The sequence below is a fragment of the Melanostigma gelatinosum genome (assembly GCF_949748355.1).
Source record: "Melanostigma gelatinosum genome assembly, chromosome: 3".
NCBI classification, from domain to species: Eukaryota; Metazoa; Chordata; class Actinopteri; order Perciformes; family Zoarcidae; genus Melanostigma; species Melanostigma gelatinosum.
The window spans coordinates 17614177-17636848 of record NC_136636.1 but is presented as its reverse complement, the minus strand read 5'-3'; the positions used below and the strand labels follow the sequence as shown (position 1 = coordinate 17636848).

The window sequence follows — 22672 nt, the reverse complement described above, 5'->3', positions numbered from 1 at the left end:
CCATCATGGAGGTGGTTACACAGGGGTGACACACACAGACATATGTTTGCATGCATGCACACATACGCTGCAAACACAGAGACAATGCAGGGGCAAGGCGCAAATGTCCACAAAGTCCACAAATGATGCACGAAGTCCGGAATATCCCACAGAGGGAAAATTAACAATATTCTGCAAATGAATCATATCTTCAGGAAAGGCCTCCCAGGAAATACGAAGCACTCGAAGCACATCAGAAACATAAAAGCTGGTTCGTCATTTCCACATGTTAATTCTATCAGTATGGAAACCCCCACCCCTCCACATCTGTGGTCCGTGGACAAAGCATGTGACATGAATCCAGAAGAGGGAGATTCATGTCTCTCTTCATGCTGGACACATGTGATGCTTCCTCCCATATGGAGCCGAGCTGCACACTCTGAGGAGGAAGAGAGGACTATGTCTCCTGATGCGTTGTGATGGCTGAGAGTGAAGGGGGGGGGGGGGGGGGGGGGGGGGAGCTTGTGAGGGTCCTGAGAGAGACAGCTGGAGGGCATGAGTCCATTTTAGTCATTGGTTAATTGAAGCTTGATTACATCGCTTCTTCGTGAAATAGAATGGCCAACAATGGGGCCGAATATTATTCATGCTCATGAAAGTTCCTCAAAAGAAAATGACTTCTTATCACTGACATTGTAGCAGCTCTTCTATTTTAGCGAATTAGGAAGGGTCGACCACTTTAGAGTCTAACAAGTGTTGTCATCTGTGAGGGTGTCGCTATCCTTCAGTCGTCCTTCCCCCAAAGACGATTCCGTCTCAATGATTTGAGTTTTGCAAGTGGGGAGAAGGTAAGCTCTTCTGGAGTCATCAGGCTCTCATTAGCTGCGTGTCAGTTACATTGTGTGTTCACACCACTGGAACAAAAGTCAATGCTGTTTAAACATTGTCCTCTCAATCTGATGGAGGTACTGATAGAGATGCATTTAGTGCCATGCTTGAATGTGTTGTTGTTGTGTCTTTTTCACATCTTCAGTGTTTTATGTTTTATTCATAGGTCAATGTAAATGACATGGCTTTGCTACTTTGGTGTCCCCATAAAGCGCTCTCATTTCACATTCAGGGGTTGAATGATGCTTCGTCAAATAACTCGTAAAAACCATTTGCAGCCAGATACCTGCACACTTTTCTTTCACGATGTAAAACAAGACTTCATAGATATTAAATTGTGGCACAAAGTGTAGTATTCCTGCTGGCAAAGTCACAGCCAGTGAATTTATTCACAGAGAGGAATAAAAAGCTTTTTTGTAAGATTTGTATATATATAACATGCACACAGCTTGGTAGATGTGAATGGAATGTGGTTTTTGGATTGACATGGTTATTGTCAATGCAATATTTGATGGAGTTTCACTGAATGGGGTCTGGTGCACCAGGATGTCACTCAAGTATTAAATTACACCTCCTCTCAGTATATACACAGGTGCATTAAACAAGACTTGTAGAGTTTAAATGAATGCAATTTTTTTTACAACCATATTATTTCCCTAACATCTTCACACTCTTTTAGAGAAGACTTTCTCACTGCGTCTCTCCCTTCCACCCTCCCACCATCCCTCCCTCTCCTCTTCTCTCCTCTCCCCCCACCTCCCTCTCTTTTTCTTGCATACAGCGTCCTCAGCAGCCCAGAGTTCGTTTGTTGTTTGACGTTGTGTGAGTGCTGGTTTGGGAGATAATGTGAGCCAGGACCTAGTTTAAAGGACAATGCTCCAGGGCCTTCCCTTCCTCTCTCACCCCCTCCCCTCACCCTCTCCTTTTTCCACTCCCTCTCCACAGATAGATTACTTTATAAATAATAATAAAAAAGTAATTAATTCTCTCAACTTCTGAGCCCTCCAGCCTGTGGCGAAGTGAATGGGGGAGTGTAAATTGATACAATGTGCCTCCTTTCAGATAAATAAATAGCGCACTTGAAACACAAAAAGAGGCCCTTTCATACCTCCCTAATTTCTTCAACAGTAAAATTACATTTTTTTTGTCTGCGTGAATGTTTGACGAGATGTTCTTTGTTGGATTTCTTTCCAGAATCAAACAATATGAGAGACAGAGCTGAGAGAAACAGTGAAGGGGGAAAAGTCTGCAAATAAATAGAGTGCAGATGTGCTGCAACACATTTGTTTCATTAAAAGTTGTTGTTGTAATTGGATTTTGAGAATTTAGTTCTAATATCTTTAACAATATTTAAATAAGTAGCATTTATGTTGTTTTATAGTTGGGAGTATGAACTAAAATAAGATTGTGAGTCAGAAAAATTACATGTTAACTCTTAGTTCTCGTTCAAGCACCTGACGATAATAAGTGGGCACATGAACTCTTGTGTTGTACTAAAACAACAATTCACGGATGTGAAAAAGGAAACGGAGCAGTGAAAATATGATAGCCTATAGAAAAAGGGCAAGAGGGGCAGAAGAGGGGAGAGAAAGTGATATAGAGTGAGCGTGAGGAAAGTGGAGGCTTTGGGGAGTACAAAGACTCCTGTAGGACTGCGCTGGCCTGAGGGCTAGCCTGCCTGGAGAGCTGATAGGAGCCCCTTCTGTTCCATTCCAGGCGCCAGCTCCAACACACCCCACTCCACAAATACTCTTAATCTGCGCAAGACTGGATTAGTTCCTCTGTCACCGATAGCGCCCTGTTCTGCCCGAATCGAAATGCCCCCAAGATGTACCTTTAAGTTAGGCAGAGGTCACCGGGGCAGACTGGGAAAAATGAGCACTCCAAATGTCTGTAAGTTATCTGGGCGGTGCAGAATAGCATCTTGCACCTTAGCAGATCTGCCTGGCTGATACTCGCTTCAGCAGAGAGTGATTAAAGACAGCGATGACACTGAATTTCAGATCAATATTTGAAGGCCAGTCCTGAGGGTGTGATTACGGGACGAGAATATACTGTTTAATTCTGACACCCAGCAGTCATAAAGACCCAGTGTCTGACTTTGAGAACTGCCAAAATATTGAACATAGACATTATAAAAAATAAAAAATAAAAAAATAATATATATATATATATATCGTATTCGGAAAGAAAATCCTGATATTTTCTTTGATAACATTGCAAAATAAAACTTAAACTATCATTAGATCAAATCCTCTTCTAAAAAAAATCTGAATCAAACATCTAATAACCTGAAACAAAACGGAGATGAAAGAATAAACAACAGATGAAAAAATATCAGGGACCCCAAAGTCATTCGACTCCTGCTCCCACAACGGCCCACCCTTCCCCCATCCCTCACATGAGAGGGTCGGCCCAGCGGGCAGTAAGGCCCCTCATCTGAGCAGACAAAATGACTATTTAAAAATAACAGTGATTGCATAAATTGAATTAAAGCGTTTTGGTCACGGTGGAGGTGGCGCGAGGGGTGGCGCGGGGCCGCAGCAGACAGCCGGGATGGTGGCAGGCAGCAGATGACGAGCTCTGGCCTGCATGCCACTGCGTTAATTGGCCGCGGCACATTAATAAAAACTGAAAAGTGTCTTCCACCAGCGCCATAGGATGAAGAGACAGAATGAGAGGTAGAATGGGAGGAAGGGTGAAGGGTGCTGGAGGGAGAGAAATGAGCCTTTGAAGAATGTGGTCTGTATGGGCGAGGAGGTGGGGGGGTTGCTAATTGTGTTCAATTAATTGGCTGATTGGCACTGACAGAATCTGGGCACTGACAAGTCAGGCACAGATGAGGACGATTAGTGGGCACTGTAACAAGCTGTCACTCCTCACAACATGTTAGCCATCCTGCGCCTGTGTCCCTTCTCCCTGTGAAGCTGTTCATGCATACAAAGAGAGCTAAAACAGGTGGAAAAGGGATATGTATTTTAAAGGTTGTCCATACCTCCTCTTTCTCTCTACTTGCAAATTTTCATGAAGTTAAATCCTCTCCAGCCCACTTTAGCGCATGTTAGTTTTAGTGTTGAAGAAAGCACAGCTGCTCAAGCTGCAGGAAGGTCCCCCTCCCTCTTAAACATCCCACAGTTTAAGCTATAAACTTGGCCCCCGCGCTAACCAGAGGTTAATATGCCGTCTATTGGACTGCAATTGGAGAACGTGTGGGGAGCAATCCTCTATTCTCTGCTAGTGATATGCTTGAGTAACTATGGGATGGATTCAGCCACTGGGAACAAGAGAGGCCCCTTCAAAGCGCGCGCACACACACACACACACACACACGCACGCACACACACGCACACACACGCACACACACGCACACAGGCAGACTTCAACTCTCCGCACCTTGCACCAACGCCTCTTTTAAATTAAACGGCAGATTTTCTGATTCCAGGAGAGTGGTTTCAGCGAGGCAGGGTCTGTGTGTGTGTGTGTGTGTGTGTGTGTGTGTGTGTGTGTGTGTGTGTGTGTGTGTGTGTGTGTGTGTGTGAGGGAGCAGCTCCAGAAGGAAAGCGAGGCGGATCGAGGGAGAGAAGGAGAAAAAAAGGGGAGGAAGATGAGGAGGAGGGTGGGGGTTGTTTGCTAAAAACCGCAGGGGCCAGGTCTAGCGAAAAGTGTCAGGTCAAATTGTTCTTGACAGTGTTAATATCTGCACCTCATAGCCATAATTACATGTAAATAAATAGTGAAATAGCTCCCAGCTGGAGACTGAGTGTCGAGAGCTGCTGCATGAGACAACCAGCTGAGGACCCAACCTCCTCCCACATTCTCATCATATTGTGAGGAGGAAAAGAGGAGGCGAGAGAAAGAGACACGAGCAATGAACCATGCTGGCTAGATACTTGTATTTCAAGCCCTTTTTTTAAAAGGCGACGCAAACTGTGAGTGTTAGATCAACTTTGCAAAAGGGTCAAAAGCAACGCAAAGTCCGCGACCAGGAAACCAATGAGGGGACATGCAGGAGGAGACAGGGGGAAGGAAGGACAGAATGAGAAAACGTGAGAGAGAGAAGAAGTCAGAGAGAGTATTAATCACAGCTTTGCACCTGTCAGAGTGGCATCTGGAACTAAGAGGAACCACATGCAGATAGACAACAACCCGAGACCTCCGGCTAGCAGGACAGGTTCACAGTGAACCGGCCCTCCATCTTCCCCAGCCGTCCCATAACCCCCTGCACCCTGACCCCTGACCCCAGAGATATGGTCTCACCCAGCGTATGCCCCACAGACACTTCACCATGCCCAGCAGCCTGCTGTCACAGCTCTTTATTATTAATACTATTCTTATTATTTCAGTACAAGTCGCCTTCAAATTGTGTATGTATGAGACTGGGAATTGCCGCAGATGAGCATGTGACACAGTGCATGTCCGTGTGTAATAGGTATTTTAGATAGGATCGATGTCTGCGCCAAACTTTAACAAAGGCAGTATCACTCTCCACCTTATAGGCATTTCAACTGCGTAGGACACACAGCATGTGAATCAGTCTCAGTCAATTTCCTCCTTAAATCCCCATCTTCTAGGATTTACTGAAATTCATATTGGCTGCCTCTGCAAGATAAATATAAATCACATTCCCTTATATTTACTATTTATCAGGATGCAGCAGCTCACTTTCAGCAGGAAATATCTCTCACCCGCACACAAACACCCTTGCATTTAAATAGCATTTTTATTGTCCGCCATAGCCTTTCATCTGGGCGCAGGGAGAAGAGCTGCCTCTCCAGGGGAGAGAGTTGTAGCAAGAGAGGAAGGTGGGGAGCGAGAGAAAGAGCAAAGCACTATTGGCAAGGCATCATGGGATGACAAAAAGCCAAATGGAGGGAAGGAAGGTTGGTAGGTGAAAAATAGATCATGAATACATAAAGCTCCAACTGAAAATATGTTGGAATGGAAAAGAAAATGGCTTCACTTGGTGCTCGGGAGCCGTTAGAGATGTGTGGAGCAACAAATGGCTCAGGTATACCGACGGCTGGAAGCCTGCAGTATTGTCAGCCGCTAGCAAATGAGACCTGCGTGTAAAGCTGCAGCTATGTGCCGCATGAGCAGCGCTCTTTGGTTCTGTACGGTGTCATGAGGCGTTGAGTTTAGAATGAGAACCCCGTTCCAATAGTTCAGTCATACTTCTTAAACACGATACAGTCCGTGCAGATATAAGTCTCTTCAAGATACAGAAGACGAAGAGCCAACGCAACACGACGACGACCGCGGTGTGTGCAGAGGTGCATTTCTGGTGTCACAGACACCGAATCTTTCCTCAGAGTTCAGAAGTGTTGCAAAACAACAGCACACACTAATAATCTGTGCAGAAACAGTATAGCCAGTGGATATGATTTACAGTCCCTGGATTTTCTTGGCAGCTGCCAACAGCAGGTCTCTTTTTTTCTGAAAGCCTCTTACATCTTTTTTTATACTTGCCAAATTGAAACAGTATTTGTTTTAATGGGAGTTCTAATTAACCAGTATGTATTCCCCCTCTTGCTCTGCGAGTGGCTGAGCTATGAATGCAGGCTATGTGCTCATCCCCTTTGATTTGTTGTCAGTGGAGCCTGCCAGCTGACACAGTGCCCGGTGAGAGGCTTAATGCCCAAGTTTTAATAATGTGGGGGACTACATGAATCTCCCCCTCTCATTGGTATTCAGGTGCAGAATGTCTTGTTAGAAGTCAGGGAGGGAGGAGGAATGGAGCCAGAGCTCCAGATTGTTCCGTATATTTTCCCCTCTCGATTTTCTTTTTTGGCAACGGCAGAGCTTGCTTCTTAAAAATAATTCATCCCGTTTTTAAAAGAAGCGTCTGCGCTAATGGAAGAGCAGCAGCACAGTTTGGAGTCTCCCCTGGCTTATCTCTCTCAGACAGTTGTGGGGAGTCGCTGGTGAGCATGCATGGTGTCAGCGTGCGTGGTACGGTGCAGCGCCGCGCGGGCAGGCAGGCCTGGGGACACAGATCAAAGGGAGGCAGGGGTGAGAGCCGCTCTGCCTCTGATCCCGTGTGAGTGTGTGTGTGCGTGTGTGGAGGCCCGGCCCACTCACACAGCCCAAAGGCCCTCCTCAGATACACACACACACACACACACACACACACACACACACATCCTTGTCATTCCAAAACACACAACACTTTCATAAAACTGCTAAACAGAAAGAAAAAAAAGTTTCTCACAAAACTTTGCAAACTTCCTTGATTAAAACAGAAATAAAATCTCTATCTATCTTACCTTTGACTTCCCACTCTCCTGGTCACTTCTCCCTAGCATTTTGAATAGCAGCATACAGCATCGCTGCAACGCATTCAGTAGTGCATTCCTGCTTTTACTCTGCAACAGAAATGCTTTCAGCTCTTATTATTCCCTGATGTCATTACTTCTAGACATTTCTCTGAGGAGTGAAACCCAAGCTCTGCCACTGAGCTCTTCTTGCATCGCTTCGGCTCCCCAGTCCGTGCAGTTGTTTCCTTTCCTCACCCAGCAGGTGTCCCTGTCATGCAATAATGAGGAATTCAGCACAAACGTCTCCCCACATATAAAATGCCCATGAACGCTGCTTCCAAGAAGCATTTGAGAAGTATCTAAAAGGCTCTTTAGAGTTTCACATTACCAGGGTTTGTCGAACGTATACAATATTCTTAATAGATGACTGTGTGTTGGCTGTCAAAGCAGGCCCTCTTCAATTATAGGAAGACTGCCTGTCCTGTTGTTTTTCAGTCAACATATGCAAAATTCTAATTTGAAGCATCATGGTGGCCATTTCAGGCCGAGACAAAGGCCTATATTAAGTGGAATATTAAAAATGAAAAGTACCACACAGAAAAAGCAGACGTGAGCTTAAATCTTTAGGTAACAACAGATAGAAAAATACTGGCATGCCTGTCCCCTGTGCCCTTGCCTTTTCCTTCTAGCTAACCCCCGCTGTGCCGCTAAACGAAACAAGACCAACAACAAAACACACTTCTGGTTTCATACCTTTTGCCCAGCCATGCACAGCTTCACTCTCACCCCTAATATATTGCTCCCTCAACCAGCCAAACACGTTGTATATCCCACAATGACAGCAACCAGTTTGAGTGCAGACGGCTTTTCCACCGCCTGTAATGGGAAAATGTGTGCTGTCGGGATAGGTTATGGGATTGGGATGGACGCGAGCTCCTGTCGGGATCGCTGAACGTTGCAGGATTCCATTACAGACTTGGCACCACGCCACCGTTGCCCATTTACTGGGAATCAGAGAATTTTTGTCAATCTTTACAGCAACCGCTAGGCCATCAATGCCAGACACTTGAAGAAATAGCTTGCACATACCAATGCACAAGCATATCTCATGCAAACAGATGCTCTCTGTAACTTACAATATCAAATTCTCAATTCCATCTCGATAGAGGCTTTCTTTATGTTGCTTTTTTTCCATTAGAGGAAAGGGAAAACAGGACACTCGCTGTAAGCTACGGCAAATCAACTGTGAAGTGTCGCAAGGGTGTCGATCATTTTGTTGAAACCGATTTTTTCGTTGATTGAAATTTGTTGAAATGCAAAGACAAAACAAGGTCCGACGACATGGACAAGGTCAACTTTGTGTTGATTTTGTGATTTTTGTTGTTGTTGATATGCTGTGGATAGCTGCATGTTTGTGAAGAGAGAGAGAGAGAGAGAGAGAGAGAGACAGAGAGAGAGAGAGAGAGAGAGAGAGAGAGAGAGAGAGAGAGAGAGAGAGAGAGAGAGAGAGAGACAGAGAGAGAGAGAGAGAGAGAGAGAGAGAGAGAGAGAGAGAGAGAGAGAGAGAGTGAGAGAGATGGGGGCTTCCCAGCCCAGCAGGACACTGCACCACAAAGTGAACTCTGATTCTGCTGTCAGTGGGAACATTCATCTCCATGCTGAGAGACTGATGGGAATGCCACACAGCATTCCGCATGCATTCAATACATTTCAATTTTGTGCCGCGCAAACATCCCATCAAATCATCTATTCTACACCACATGCATTTGAAAAAATAAAATAAAATCCACAATTTAAGTTCTAAATAAATACCTGAATTAAAAAACAGGTAAAATGCATTTCAGGTGTAATTGATACACTTGATAGAGTAATTGAATTGTGAAAATCCATGCTGTACAGTTGCCCAGAGGCTCCTGTCCTAATCCTCACTATGACAGGAAATGTTTAATATCCCAACACATTCTTGAATGCCTGGGAAGAGAGTGAGAGAAAGCAACACTGCACCCCATGCCAGTATTAGAGAGAGCCATTAATGAAAAAAAAAAAACCGACTCCATGTTCCTGGTGTTTTTCTGCAGGTTTGCAGTGAGAGCATTAGTAGTTAAAGCCCCTGTGCCACGATTAACAATCAAACACGCTGTGAGCCTCCATGTTATCCTCCGTTGCTCTAGCAGGAGAGAAAATCTCTTTTTTGTCACAAAATCCTTAATTCTTTCTTCTCTGAAGAAAGAGGGTAATACCAAGAATGTTTCCAATCTGCTTTGAGAAATATTTGAAGAAGAAAAAAAAAGCTCCCAATAAAACACATGTGAACGACGGGGTAATTGCGGACAAATGCGCCATTGAAATTCCTTTTCAACTCCTTACACACCATTTCAATCTTATTTTCTGCCTGTTAACCACATCTTGTTGGTGAGGGTGGGCAAGACTGGCCAGTATTGATGGGTAATTGTGTATAATTCACTCCGTACACACGATTTGCATCAATAGAAATCATTTTTCATTCTGTGAGCTCAACCCTTACCATGGAGTCGGATTTAAACGCTCATTAATTGAGGTGTCCAAAGAGGTTAACATGTTAAATCCAGCGCTTTTCAGAAGAGGAAGGACAGAAACCTGCACATACTGTGTCACACATTAAGATGGCATGTATAAAGAAGATATTTAGGGGATTTAAACTGCAATTAGGAAACCCAGAAACCTAGCCTGGGTAATGTTCTTTATCATTGCAGGAATGCACAGGAGCATGTGAAGTACTACGAGAAAACCTCACGAGAAGAAAGCACATCGCTCCTGACACTCTGAACATAGAGCTGCCATGGAAATCATGCAGCAAAAAGATGAAGAAAATCGTGAGTCTTCCAGCGGCAGACAATTACGTGAAGAAGATTATGGGTCTACATTTATAAGCTTTAGCTAATTATTTCATCTGCATGTGTTCTCACTGCGCTGCGCAAGGATTTACATGTCCCAGGAAAGTCGAAATCACTGTTTGGAGCAGCTTGAGTACTTGCGGTACTATCAAGATGAATTTTAATTTGTTGATGTTAATCCAATTGTTTTACAAATGTAGCAATTTAGAGTAGCTAAAATAAATCCAGGGCTTTGGAAGGCAAACATAAAAGCCCACACTGGCAGTTATTTAGCTGAACATGCTGTTTCTGAATTTAAATTTCAGTCAAATACAATTAAATATTGTGAATAGCGAGAGCAGGAGGAGGAGGGTAGACTGATGGATGGGAACTCTACCTGTTTGTGGGAACATTATATGAACTGGTAACCTTTGCGGAGGTGAAACTTGTTGGACTGACCTGTGGGGAGAGCCCGTTGCCGACAGCGTTCATGTGGTTGCTGGATGCTGAGGGGCTCATGAAAGTATCGGAGTAGCTGGAAAAGCCGTGGCGATTGGACGAGAGACCGTATGCAGAGCTTCCGTCAGTCAGGCCTCCCTGGTGCATGGAGGATGGAGGCAGGGGTTGGGGTCTGTGCAATGTGCTGCCCTCTGACACCAAGAACAACATAAACAGGTCAGAGCGAATCGAGGGAAACACACTTAAACTGGAGCTAAGCAGGAATCCTCAAATAGCAGCCTCAAAGTCGAAGGTCACTAAGTCATAAGGCACACATTAAGTGTCCTTCAGAATTGATTACCAATGAGAAATGTCTCTTCATGCAAAGGCGTTATTATTAGGTGAGGGCTCATTTCTGTTTCACTGTGACAAAGATGTGATTGTAAACATAACTACTTGCTGCATGGTTGTTATAAGCTGCACATGGTTCATATATAATTTATAATGTCATTCACATGAACATAAAATATAGATGGCATACCACTAATAAATAGGACTAATGTAATCTTTACCAAAATTAGATTAAACTCAAAGTACAGAGCATACTGTATCTTTCCGGTCTGACATATGTTGTGCTCTTACCCTGTGATAGCGTGCTGCCGGGGTAGCTGGACTCTTGTAGCTGGTATGTTGGTAAACTTGGCATCCCTGTGGGCGGGAATCCTCCAGGAAGCAGGTGGTTGAAGGCCGCTAGCTGATTGGCCCCGGCCTGTTTACGCCACCGAGCGCGCCTGTTGCTAAACCACACCTGAGGAGAGGAACACACACACACACACACACCACTTTAAATGAAAGCACAGCTAAAATGAATGTTGAGCTCCTGCAGGTTACAAGTTGTTGTTGTTTCATTTTCCATTCACTCAAACTCCATTTATGTCTGCTGGCTGCTGCCACCTGTGATTAATCTGCCAGTTAGTGTGAGTGGTGGTGCTGGTGGTAGTTGAGAGAGTCCCTGTGGGAGCAGCCATTGAGGCTCGGTGGTCCATCCCTGTTGTTCTTAAGTGGCTGAAGCTGTGATCTGTGTAAACAGGCTGCCCTAAGCCCCCTTCAGAGGGGAGAAGTCATTTAAAGGTCAGAGGTAGGCTACTAGCCTCCAAATCACACACCTCAAGTATGTCTGTGAAGCAAGTGGGTGCTTTGAGAGAGGCCATTACTTCTCCGGAGACACGGCGAAACAATAACTGCTTTGCTGTTTTAATGTGGTTGTTTTTAAAAGCTTTAAAAGTCGGTTTAAAGAGAAAGAAACCGTTTTAAACTTCAGGGTCAAGACACAGAGTTCTAAGGCTGCAAATAGCAAAACGCTCACAGAACGAGCTGGACGAAGCGCAGACACACAATGTCAATTCCCTGAATGAAAAGGGGGAAAAATAGGACTCTTTTCAACCGCAAAGATTTACACATTTTAAAAAGGCTTCTGCTTCAACAAAACATGAATATAATCAGGCCCTTTTGAACAGAGCCAGCAACCTGTTCCATTTAACCAAGACAAGGCCCGGGCTTCACTGTGTGCTAAGGGTTGAAGGACATTGATCTATGCCTCGCACAGGCAATTCATCAGAGTTTAATACACTGTCAGCGCAGTTCATCGACTGTTGTGTTTCAAACGGCCCGGGCTATTGTGAGAGCACATGAAAGAGGGGGACAAAAGCCCCTCCATACGCCACGGAGAACAGTGGACACAAAGAGGGGGCGTCCCTTTTAAACAGGTCTTAAAGAGGGCCACTTTCAAGGGGACTTACACAGCGACATACTCACTGCTTTTTGGGGACTGCCTCTTTTTGTACACACAAACATACATATAAACTCGTATAGGCCTACAAGGGATCTCAGCCCAACGGAGCTCTTAATTTGAATGTGGTTCTTTTCTCACACAGTCGCTGCCTCTACAAAGACCAGATGTTTGGGGGGGGTTTTTTTGCCTGTACTTCGGTTTAGTCTTGAGCGCTCACTCGAAAGAAAATTGGATGCAACAGGCGATGACTGTGTACCAACCTCAAACACGCAACGGGAAAACCAACAGGAAATCTTTATCTCAGGCCTGATAGCTTGTAAAGACCCCGTTTGAATCCCCCAATCAGCTATTCCAAAACAAATGTGGTGAGTGGCTCCACTGAAATTTCTGCTATTGGGATGTAGTGGAGCGTAGTCCAAGGTCTGAACTAAGCTCCGACTAGGCCAGACAAACAGCTGCCTGGCCCAGGGGAGGGGGGCACGGGGGGCACACCCCTTTCTTCCACACACTCCCCATCACCCCACCCCGCAGTGCCACTTCACCTCCGACCTCATCCACTCACCCCACCCCTCTTTTATGTTCATTTTAACTTCCTTCCCCCGTTGTCATCCAAGCTTAGGAAGGAGGTGTTCCATCACGGCAGACACAAAACACTTAAACGTTGAATTCCGCTCTTTGCTTTTGCCACTTTCCTTTTGTCAGTGTTGCATTTTCAATTCTTTCTTCAACTCCGAACTCGCTCCGCCGCAATGAAAGACATTTTCTTTAAAAAAACGATTTCTCTAACATATATGATCCCATGGTTTTTATCACTGTAGTTTATGTACATTTAAAAAAAAAATCAATTGTGAATACAAAGCTGCAATTATCTTTCTAACACACAAAGATTCTGGTTTTAGTTACACTCTATGTCTTGTATTTCAAGTCACTGTGGATTTTTCAATATATATCAAACCAATAACCTGATCTTAAACCCTGACCAAGTGCTGTGAGTGGCTAAGCATAACCATGAAGAAGTTGTTTCCAGCAGGTACTGTAGGGACGATAAATTAAATAAGTTGTCCGTAAACATTTGGCTCACAAAGTATATTGTGATGTTTCCTTGTCATGTTGATCGAAAATGTGATCCAGCGTGCATGATGTTTCTTACAAAATGTGTTTGCTGTTTCAAATTAGTAAACTATAAATATCACTTCAAGAGGACATGGTTGACGATCACAATCCCTACAGCTGCGAATGTGTGTACGTAATGCATGCATACATTACGTACACACATTCGCTCGCACTTAGACTAACCCACAGCCTGAAGCTAAGGATTCGAGGCCGTGCTCTGGAACTTGATCACAAAGTCACCTTGGTCCACAGATTCTCCTCTGCTCTCCCCAATCCAGTTTAATTCTCTGCAGTACAGAGAGCTGCAGCGCTCCTCCATGTCTCCCCTATCTACCTACAAGTGTGCCGCCGAGTTCACGTGGCTCACTTCTGTTTCCTTTTCACGGACTAAAAGGTTTCCCCGCATCCAGTGCACTTGGATACGTATGCACTGCATCTCTGAATGGTTATGGGAAGGTTTTCGGAGGCAGGGAGGATGGAGGAACAGTAACCCATCTTACAGAAGTCAAGCTTAGCCCTGCTTTGTGAGACAAAAGAGGAAGGCTTGGAGGAAGGACATAGTTGGAGGAGGGTGAAGGTTGTTGTAGAGCACCACTAGAAGAGGGTCTAGTTACAAAACCTCAAACAAAAAACATTCAGTTTTTGTCCCTAGCTTGGTGGCTGGCATCGCTTCGTGTGCCTTTAATCTCTCATTCACTCTCCGCCGACAGAATCGAAGAGATAAAGTGGCATTTTGCATTTTCTTATCGCCGATCAGCGACAATGTGCACTCACAAACACTGTAAACGTGTGACACTGCACTGCAGTAAACATCTCTCGCTGTTGTTTCTCTCTTAAATAGGATCACTGATATTTCAGAATTCCCCGTTCAGACAATCCTCCATGAATTAATTTGTCAAAGACGAGCACTGAATGTGTGATGCCTTTCAGGAGCCAATTTGCAACATTCGGTAGATGAATACCAAGAGCCGAGATAATGACAAAACAAAATGTGCTGCTGACTTCATATCCACAAAAACACAGAGGGGTGATGCAACCAGCCTCAACATACAAATCATCTTCTGTCTCATACCACGCAATACCCCTCCTCCTCCTCTCTGCTTCCCCTCTTCTTTCCCCTCTCTCTCTCTCTCTCTCTCTCTCTCTCTCTCTCTCGCTCACTGATTCCCTCCCTGCTTGCCTTCCAGACTGGCACTATGCTAATTAAAGTAGCTAGGAGTGTGAATTTGAGAGGAGAGTGGGATTAGCTTGATAAGTATCAGGAGTACAGAAGCACTGTACCAAAGTCATTTATATTCTAATAATAAGAAAGTGTTCACACTGATGCATTGCAACAGTTTCTGCCCTACAATCTACACAAATCCTATTTATTCCTTTATGAAACATAAACCCATACTGGCGGGAATACAGTTGCCTGTTGGGTTTGGTTGTCACCACTCAGCTCCATTGTTATTGTCTCTCTTGCCGCTGGTACTCTACTGGTATTATAACAATCAAGAAACGGTGTAGTACCTCCTGATACCTCCCGATGGGATTATCTTCACACTAGCTGTGTTGAAAACTTGAGTTGGAATTTGCCTATACTGGTCTTTCACATAAAAGCTATGAAGACCAGTGCACAGTCTTCATATCAGTCTTTTCCCTCTGCTCATTCCATTGCAATCAACAGGCCAGCACAAGCCATAAATAAAGAGAGAAACTTTTTACCAAATTGATTTGCATGCTTCGTAAAACGCAATGCTTATACCTTATTAGATTCCACTAAGTATAATAGCTACATGCAGAATGTTTATTGGTAATGAAAGAGGATCTATGTGACAGATTCGGTAAAGCGAGCCGGAGGCGGCATGCTGAGATGATGAGCCTCAGCCGAGTCTCAGGAGTCACTCTCTTAAAAACTTCAGTCTAAATAGAGAAGACTGTAATTTGCTTCATCTGAGAGCGCTGATTTACAGCGGCCTGCAGCCGATTGCCTGCTTCCCCCCCTCCCCTCAGTGATACCCTCACCTGGTCCACCCTGCAGAGGAAACAGATACAAATGATGCCCTCTTTTCTAATAGCTCATGGAATGAGCTTTGCCGCCATGCTCCGGTTGACACTGAGGGGTTATCAGATGGAAAGTGGCAGCTCACACTGCATCGGCGGAGCACATACTGAAGGTGGACTTGGCAGTATCCCCTCTCACTGAGACAGCCTGGAACTAATTGCTGAGAGATACGGATCACATCCCGCAATTTGTCCGTTGGGGTGATAAAACCATTGCTCATGGTGGTGAAGGAGCGCTGCTCTGCTGAAAGGGGCAGCGCGGCTGATAGAGATGGATGGTGAAAGGGTCTTAAAATGGCAGGCGAGGGCAGACACGAGGGAGTTAGCTCTGTTTATGAGTTTAGGTTGTGAGTCAAACACTCATCACTTCCAGAAGAATCTAGCAGGTTCATTTGGAACACAGCTTTGGGCTGTGGCGTTTTAGTGCCAGTGCAGCCGTGTTTGACTCACAAGTACAGGTTACCTCAGAATCCAACCTGAAAACAATTGCTCTGCACATTATCACCATGTTTAATGGCAAATGGGTAACAGTGAACCATGACCGCGGACACTGATTCAAGTTGAAATGTGAGACTGTGGGAGCACTGACACCCCCTGCCTATTCTTTCTCTCTCAGCCCCAAACACCAGTTTGTCTGCGAACAACATCTGGAAGATGCGTCACTGCAGCTGTGCTGGAGAAGCTTTGCTCTCAGGCCAAAGGGTCTCCTCTCTCCTGCCCTGTGATGGGCCTTTTGGGTACCTGTGTAAAAGCCCAGCTGGTGGACATTTTCAGAACGCTGTGATGCAAACAACACCTACATGCACACACACACACACACACACACACACACACACACACACACACACACACACACACACACACACACACACACACACACACACACACACACACACACACACACACACACACACACACACACAACGAATATTTCACATTTAAACGAAATTTTTCCAGATCTAGATAAACTTTATTATCTAATTCTCCATGAAACATTTTAGCTGTTTATGTTTGTCATTGAAAATCTGTAAAAAAAAAACTTGAAGAATAGTTATTCCTTTGAGATATATTTGGGAAAATGCTACGAGAAAAATATATAGGCATTATTTATTTTGGCTATTTCTTCGTAACCTTCTCAGAAAGTTAAGTTTGAGTTGACCTTTTAACACGTTCAAAGCCTTTACAAATTAGATTATGAGGAAAACAGCATTAAGAAATTACAGCCATGACTGAAATTCCTTAGGTTTTCACATGACATCATTTCAGTCTATTATCGAACAGCAAACACACAGCAGTCTTCTTTCTTTCTCTCACTTTCATGTTCAGATATTTTAGGTAGGCTCCAGAAATACACAGGTGCTAATACAAGAATGGATTTTGTTTTGAACCCGGAGGTGTTACTGTCCTCCCTGCTGACTTTGAATGACACAAGATTGATGCATTTCTACATGGCTTTTACAAGCTTTAAAAAGTATGAATTAATGTAATAATAAATCAAAGGATTGTTGGTATTTTCTAGATACATGTTATCAGAATATACAGTGTTAGAGTCGATTTTTTTTAATGGAAATTTTTGATGCTTTCACTTCTTCCACGTCTTGTCCACATATACTCTAACACTCCAAAATAAAAACTAATATATTGCCATATAACAGCCATGAGATAAATTTCTCCTCCCTTGAGTGAGGCATTAAACACTCAGACATTTTGGACATCCTTGCGTGTTGAGGTTTTTAAGACAGACAAAGACATGTGTGGAATTAGTTACCCCAACTGCATGTTTGTAGTGGGATGAACAGTCAGCATGCGGTGAGGAGTTTGGGGGGGTTCAGAGGGAGTGTGAACGACTGTGGTAAGAGGAGAGGGTAGCCCAGACCTTTTTTTTTACGAGCGGCTGATTGATTAATGTTGTTCTCGGGGCATTGGGTCCCTGGAGAGGATGAGGAACCCTCTGTGATATGTGGAGGGTTTTACAAGCAGCGGCGAGCTTGAAAGTGATGGGATGAGATCCTGGCCAAAGGCCGAAATGAGAAATCCATCAGGAATGCATTCCCTTTCTCTCCTCTCCTCTTTTTTTCTCCCTCTCTCCGTCTTTGGAAGAACAGCTGCTGCTATAACTCTACTGTACATATCTTCCTTCAATCATGCAACTGCAGGGCACTCAGGCTGTCAGACGGGTTCCTGTATCTGAGGTGTGAAGATTGGGAGTATTTATCTGAAACATCTTGAACATGAAGGCTAATGATAAGTAGCAAACTCCCTAGTAAGGGCAACTTCTTCCTGACAAATGAGTAATCCAGTGCTGAAAGAAGGGCAATATTCTGACGTTTTCAGAACATAAGACATTCTGCTTTTGGCCGTACGTTTAGGGAAATTATGGTATTTGCTGTTCAGGCAGCACAGATCTCTGTGAGGCCCGCACAAGGTGAAACATAATGTGAGCTACTTTTTCTCCAGGAGTCTCCGAGTGACTACAGCATATTGATGTTGGCAGGTGGAGTTTTTAAAGTAAGCATGTGTGTTGAAAGCACTGGATCACCCGAAATATGAAAAAACACATTTCCTCAATTACCTTTAGGCAGAGATCTTCAGTTTTATTTGCCCAGGTTTTGAAATTTTCTATCAAAGAAATAGTCCCCATAAAAAGGGTTTACAGTTTGTTCTTTGGTTATCCAGAGTAAAAAGGACATTAATAATGTTGCTATAAATATCTTGACAGGCAAATTCATGCATTTGCATTGGTTGAAAGCATAAATGTCAGAGACAAATTAAACTCAACCCTTCTGCATAGGTACAACCATATGTATGTATATATTTAAATAATTTGGGTGAAACGAAATGCAGGCAAACTGCAGCACAATGCTTGGTCTCACTGGTACCTGTACTCTGGCCTCTGTGAGTTTTGTCCTCTGGGCCAGCTCCTCTCTGGTGTAGATATCTGGGTAATGTGTCCTTTCAAAAGCCTTCTCCAGCTCCTCCAGCTGCTCAGCGGTGAAGGTGGTGCGACTGCGTCTCTGCTTCCTCTTCAGGGGCAAGTCGGGCTCTGAATCTACATCCGAACCTTCGTCTGTGCGGTTACCTGAGTTGAAAAGAAAGAGACAGAGGACCATCTGTGTGATCATGTAATGAAGTCAAGTAAAGGAGTGTTTTGTGTTAATCAACTGAGGGGTTGTTAGCATCAAATCGGAGCTGCAACTGATCAAGAAAGGACTCTAACAGCATTGTCTGTATTTTGGAGCCTCTTTTGTTGCTCCAGAAAGCGAGACTGGCAACACAGAGGATTCAAGTGACAGCAACTCCTCTCTGAATATACAACTGGGAGAATATTATCTTAATCTGTGGATATTTATTTAATATAGAAGAGGCCCTGATACACAATCCCGCCTCTGTGAGGGGCCCCAGAGGCTGTGAAGGCAGAGGGCTGAGGGGGAGCGGGGGTGTCGGTGGGTAGAGGGGTTAATCTGCACAGGCCACCTTGCTGCTCCTCACCCTGCTTTTCTCTCTCATTGGCCCAGGGCACCCTGCTCATACACAGCTCAGCCAAAGTGTATGAAATAGAACACAATATCACACCAAAACCATTCAGTCCCATGTGTTTCCATCTGCTGTCATTAAATGAATTCGAACATATTTTACATTACTTTTTAGGCATTCAACTAAGCTGAATTTTTGCTCGAGGAATATAGATACAGCACAAAGCTGTACAATCCGGGCCGACAGGGAAATTTTTGACAGCATATACGCATTACCATTGCACATTACCATTATAACTGAATTTAGAAAATTGCATCATTTTCACCTCCTCTGCATGTCTATTCAAACTACATGGCCCTTTTCATTTCATGTCATAAAATTCATATTTTCATAATTTCCTCATTGAGACATTGACAAGGCGGCGTGATGTGCCAGTGTTGCTCCAGGCCTAGTTGGATTGCATCATGCACAGTCCAGAAAGTGTGGGAGAGGGAAAATAAAGGACGATATTGAAGAAGAGGGTGTATGAAGAGATTTCTGCTTTTGACAGAGGCCCTTCACTATTCAACTCGAATGAAAACTATAATGCTCACCTGAATGTCTTGCCCGACTGAGTCCCTACCACCTAACTCATTGTTTTACAGCTTCGATCTCTGTTTATAGCTCACTCCATTCAAATCTTTCAACATAAGTGGACAAAAGAATACTCAAACCTAGCCTCCAAATAACAACTGTGAGAACAAAAGAGCAACAGAGCTGGCGGAGTCTCAAGGCCAGCTCCAGAGTTTAATTAAACAAGGAATTATGGGATTATATGGAGACTATCATTACAGGCCACTCTATGAGTCGTCTACGAACATTTTTGTCCCCCTGAGCTCATGCTCAATGATTCTCTGCGGATTACATGTGGCTGCAGGACATGAGGCCGCATTCATTAAATCAATTCTTCAGTCTTATCCTTTTTAATAAAGATTGATTCTTGAAGCACAGGCTCACTCCGCTGCAGAACACCCTTGAACATACAAAGTTGAATATGTACACACACCACATATCCCTTTGTTGGTTTTCATGAGGATGCGTATATCCATTTGCCCGGTAACTTGGCATGACGACACTTGAGACCAGCCCAGCAGTCTGCAGATCGCTTTCCAAAGTCACCTCTGTGTCCTACGGGAAGACGTGGGGGCCAGAGTAGACACATACTCAAGGGGCTCTGAGGAAGACACGAAAGTCCTCTCCTCCTCGAATTACTTCCTTTTCCTCCCCTTTGTTTGAGGCGCTTTCACAGACTTCATTTTGCAAGTAAACTGCTGCGGCAATCTGTGTCACATTTAGCATGCTATCAGGCTAATGACTGATAAACCTCAGCAGACAATAGGTTGTACTGCTGCTCTCCATTCAGCCCTATGAGCCAACACATCTGCTCTTGTACATGATCCAGAAGCACAAGGTCAACAGCCCTGTTGGTAATGAGCAAGGGAAAATGGAAAATGGCACACGCTGCACGGGGCCAACTGGGATTGGGGTTGGATGTAAAACTCATCTATGTGCCGACTACGTTTGGCGAACAGACAACAGAAAATACATTAAGACACATGGCTGCTTTCCATGTTGGTGTAAGAAAGAGTCTGACACTGATTTCTAGTTTACAATCAGTGGTGTTACTGTAGTCCGACCAAAGCGAAGATGACTTACAAACTGGCTCGAATACATGTCCGAATCATTTTTTCACCAACAAAAGCACGTTCAAATCTTAATTTCATGTCTCTTTTTCTCCTCACAGATGTGCCAATGTTAACAATCGCAGACAAAATAGGTCTCAGGCAACAAAATCCCTGCAGGGCTGTCGAGGTCAATTCCTTAATGGTCTGCTCGGCACAAAAAGGTACATTCTCATTAGACCTTCCTATAATACGACGGTGGTAATTCCATTCACAGGTTCATGGGATATTGATAAACCACTCATGCCTTGTCTCATTACTTATCATCCAATTAGAATCAAATTATGTGCCATCCAGTGGGCATGATTACCGCCGTGTACTCTCCTCCAGGGGCCCTCTGAGATGTTTCCCTAATATTGATTTAAAACTGTGCCTATTATAAATAGGAATTAATCAGGTTTACACATTGCTTTCGCTAGGTAAGTGCTTGATTAAGATTTTAAATAACACTGGGTATGGTTTGAGTAAAAGCTACCTTCGCTTAAATTGTAATGAATGTCATGACATGTGGTAGCGGTGGTTCCAATACAGGGAATTGTTTAAAAGATTAAATTGAAGACGATCAATCCCTGAACTATAATAGGACTGTTTTGCATGTAATTGACAAAACATTAAAAAGGTGTTGTTAGCCACATACAGTGTTAAAGGCATGTTGTGATTTGTGAAAACAAATAATGGTTGCACGATGGATGAAAACTAACAATCGATGTACTTGCAGTGAGATTCTCAATTCAAAATTCAGAGCAGAGGGATTGCCTCCAACGGCTCTCAACATGGCGACAGCTGAGCCGGCGGCTATCAGCTAACAGTGCTAGCAGTGCAAATAGAGCCAACAGTGCTGGCGGAGCTAACGGTGTTTATCTGAGGGGGGACCGGAGGATGGGTGTTACGCTTCCGTGACGGTTGACGCCATTATCAGCGGTAACTGCCGTATATGCGCAGTGCAGAGTGGTGGCCATTAGCTAGCCAGTGGGGCACAACAGAGAGACTCACATGCACTAAAAGGCACCTGGCAAAGCACAAAACACACACAAAGAGGGAGAGTGATTTCATTCACTGCTCAGTTATTCCACAAAACCTTTACATGGCAAATAGTTGAGTGCTGCTATATTAATGCTCTGAATTTCGAACTGAGAACCTTTAACTGTTTCAATTAATGTGCTTGATTCCACACTAGAAATAATCTCTAAAGACAACCACCACATCTTTTCGCCCTGGTGTGACTTTGCTCGAATAATGCTGTAATTCTGACCAGACCTTTGGAAGGACTTGTGGTGCTAGTTAATAGTTTTAAAGTTACTATGAGGTTTAAAGCCTGCTCTCTCCCCTGATGCTCCTCTGCTGACCCCACAGACAGACTCCTTAGACTACCGGCAGATGGGATCCTCATCATCACCCTGTTTCCTCAAAACCCCTCCCCTCCTCTTATCGACCCCCTCCCCACCTCCTCCTCTTCTTCTCCCTCCAACCCCTCGGACTCCTTCAGTGCTCCACCTTTACCCCCCGCAGCGCTGAGGTAATGCTGATTAAACACACAGCTGTCCTTTCAATAGCGGCAATTAGCCAAGTGATCTGTAAGGGTACAGATTTATGATACATAACAAGAGCAATAAACTTCATGTCTACAGGTTGCTGAACAATGTTGACGAAATAGTTGCATCTGATTCCTAGAGAAAGATAAACGGCCTTGAGTAAATGTTCATCATGAAGCATTACGATCAGTGGGAGAAAAAATCTATTTAAAATCTATCTTTTTAAATAGTGTCAGTATGAATTACACCAAGAAAAAAACTTTAAAAGCTTTAAATAAGCTTTATTCTGAAAATCTGAAAATTAATATATCTACAGGCTACTTCGATTCAGATGTGTAGGCCTTTTAATGATGGGAAAAACAGCAAAGTCCACCATGAAAACAAAGCAAAATTCCAAAATGTAAACACAGCAACAACACGTTTTGCAAATGTAGACGATGAAATAAAAAGAAATGACTCCCTCTATATGCAACTAAAATGTAGTCATAATCAAATATTGTAAGTTTCTCTAGAAACATGTTGGAGAACATGTCTTTGAAAGGAGTCCGGTGTTTTTATCCCTCATCTCTGACACACCTGTGAG

At 44.0% G+C, this 22672-nt stretch overlaps 1 protein-coding gene across 2 annotated transcripts in view; it reads right to left on the bottom strand.

Moving 5' to 3' along the window:
* The window catches only part of pax7a (paired box 7a), a 44621-nt gene that overhangs the window by 5112 nt on the left and 16837 nt on the right, over positions 1-22672 (bottom strand). For both annotated transcript variants that reach the window (XM_079265329.1, XM_079265330.1), the window contains exons 5-7: positions 18242-18441; positions 11054-11219; positions 10433-10623 (exon numbers count right to left, since the gene is read on the bottom strand). In XM_079265329.1, coding sequence (XP_079121455.1) covers positions 10433-10623; positions 11054-11219; positions 18242-18441 — 557 coding nt within the window. The remainder of the gene's footprint in view (positions 1-10432; positions 10624-11053; positions 11220-18241; positions 18442-22672) is intronic.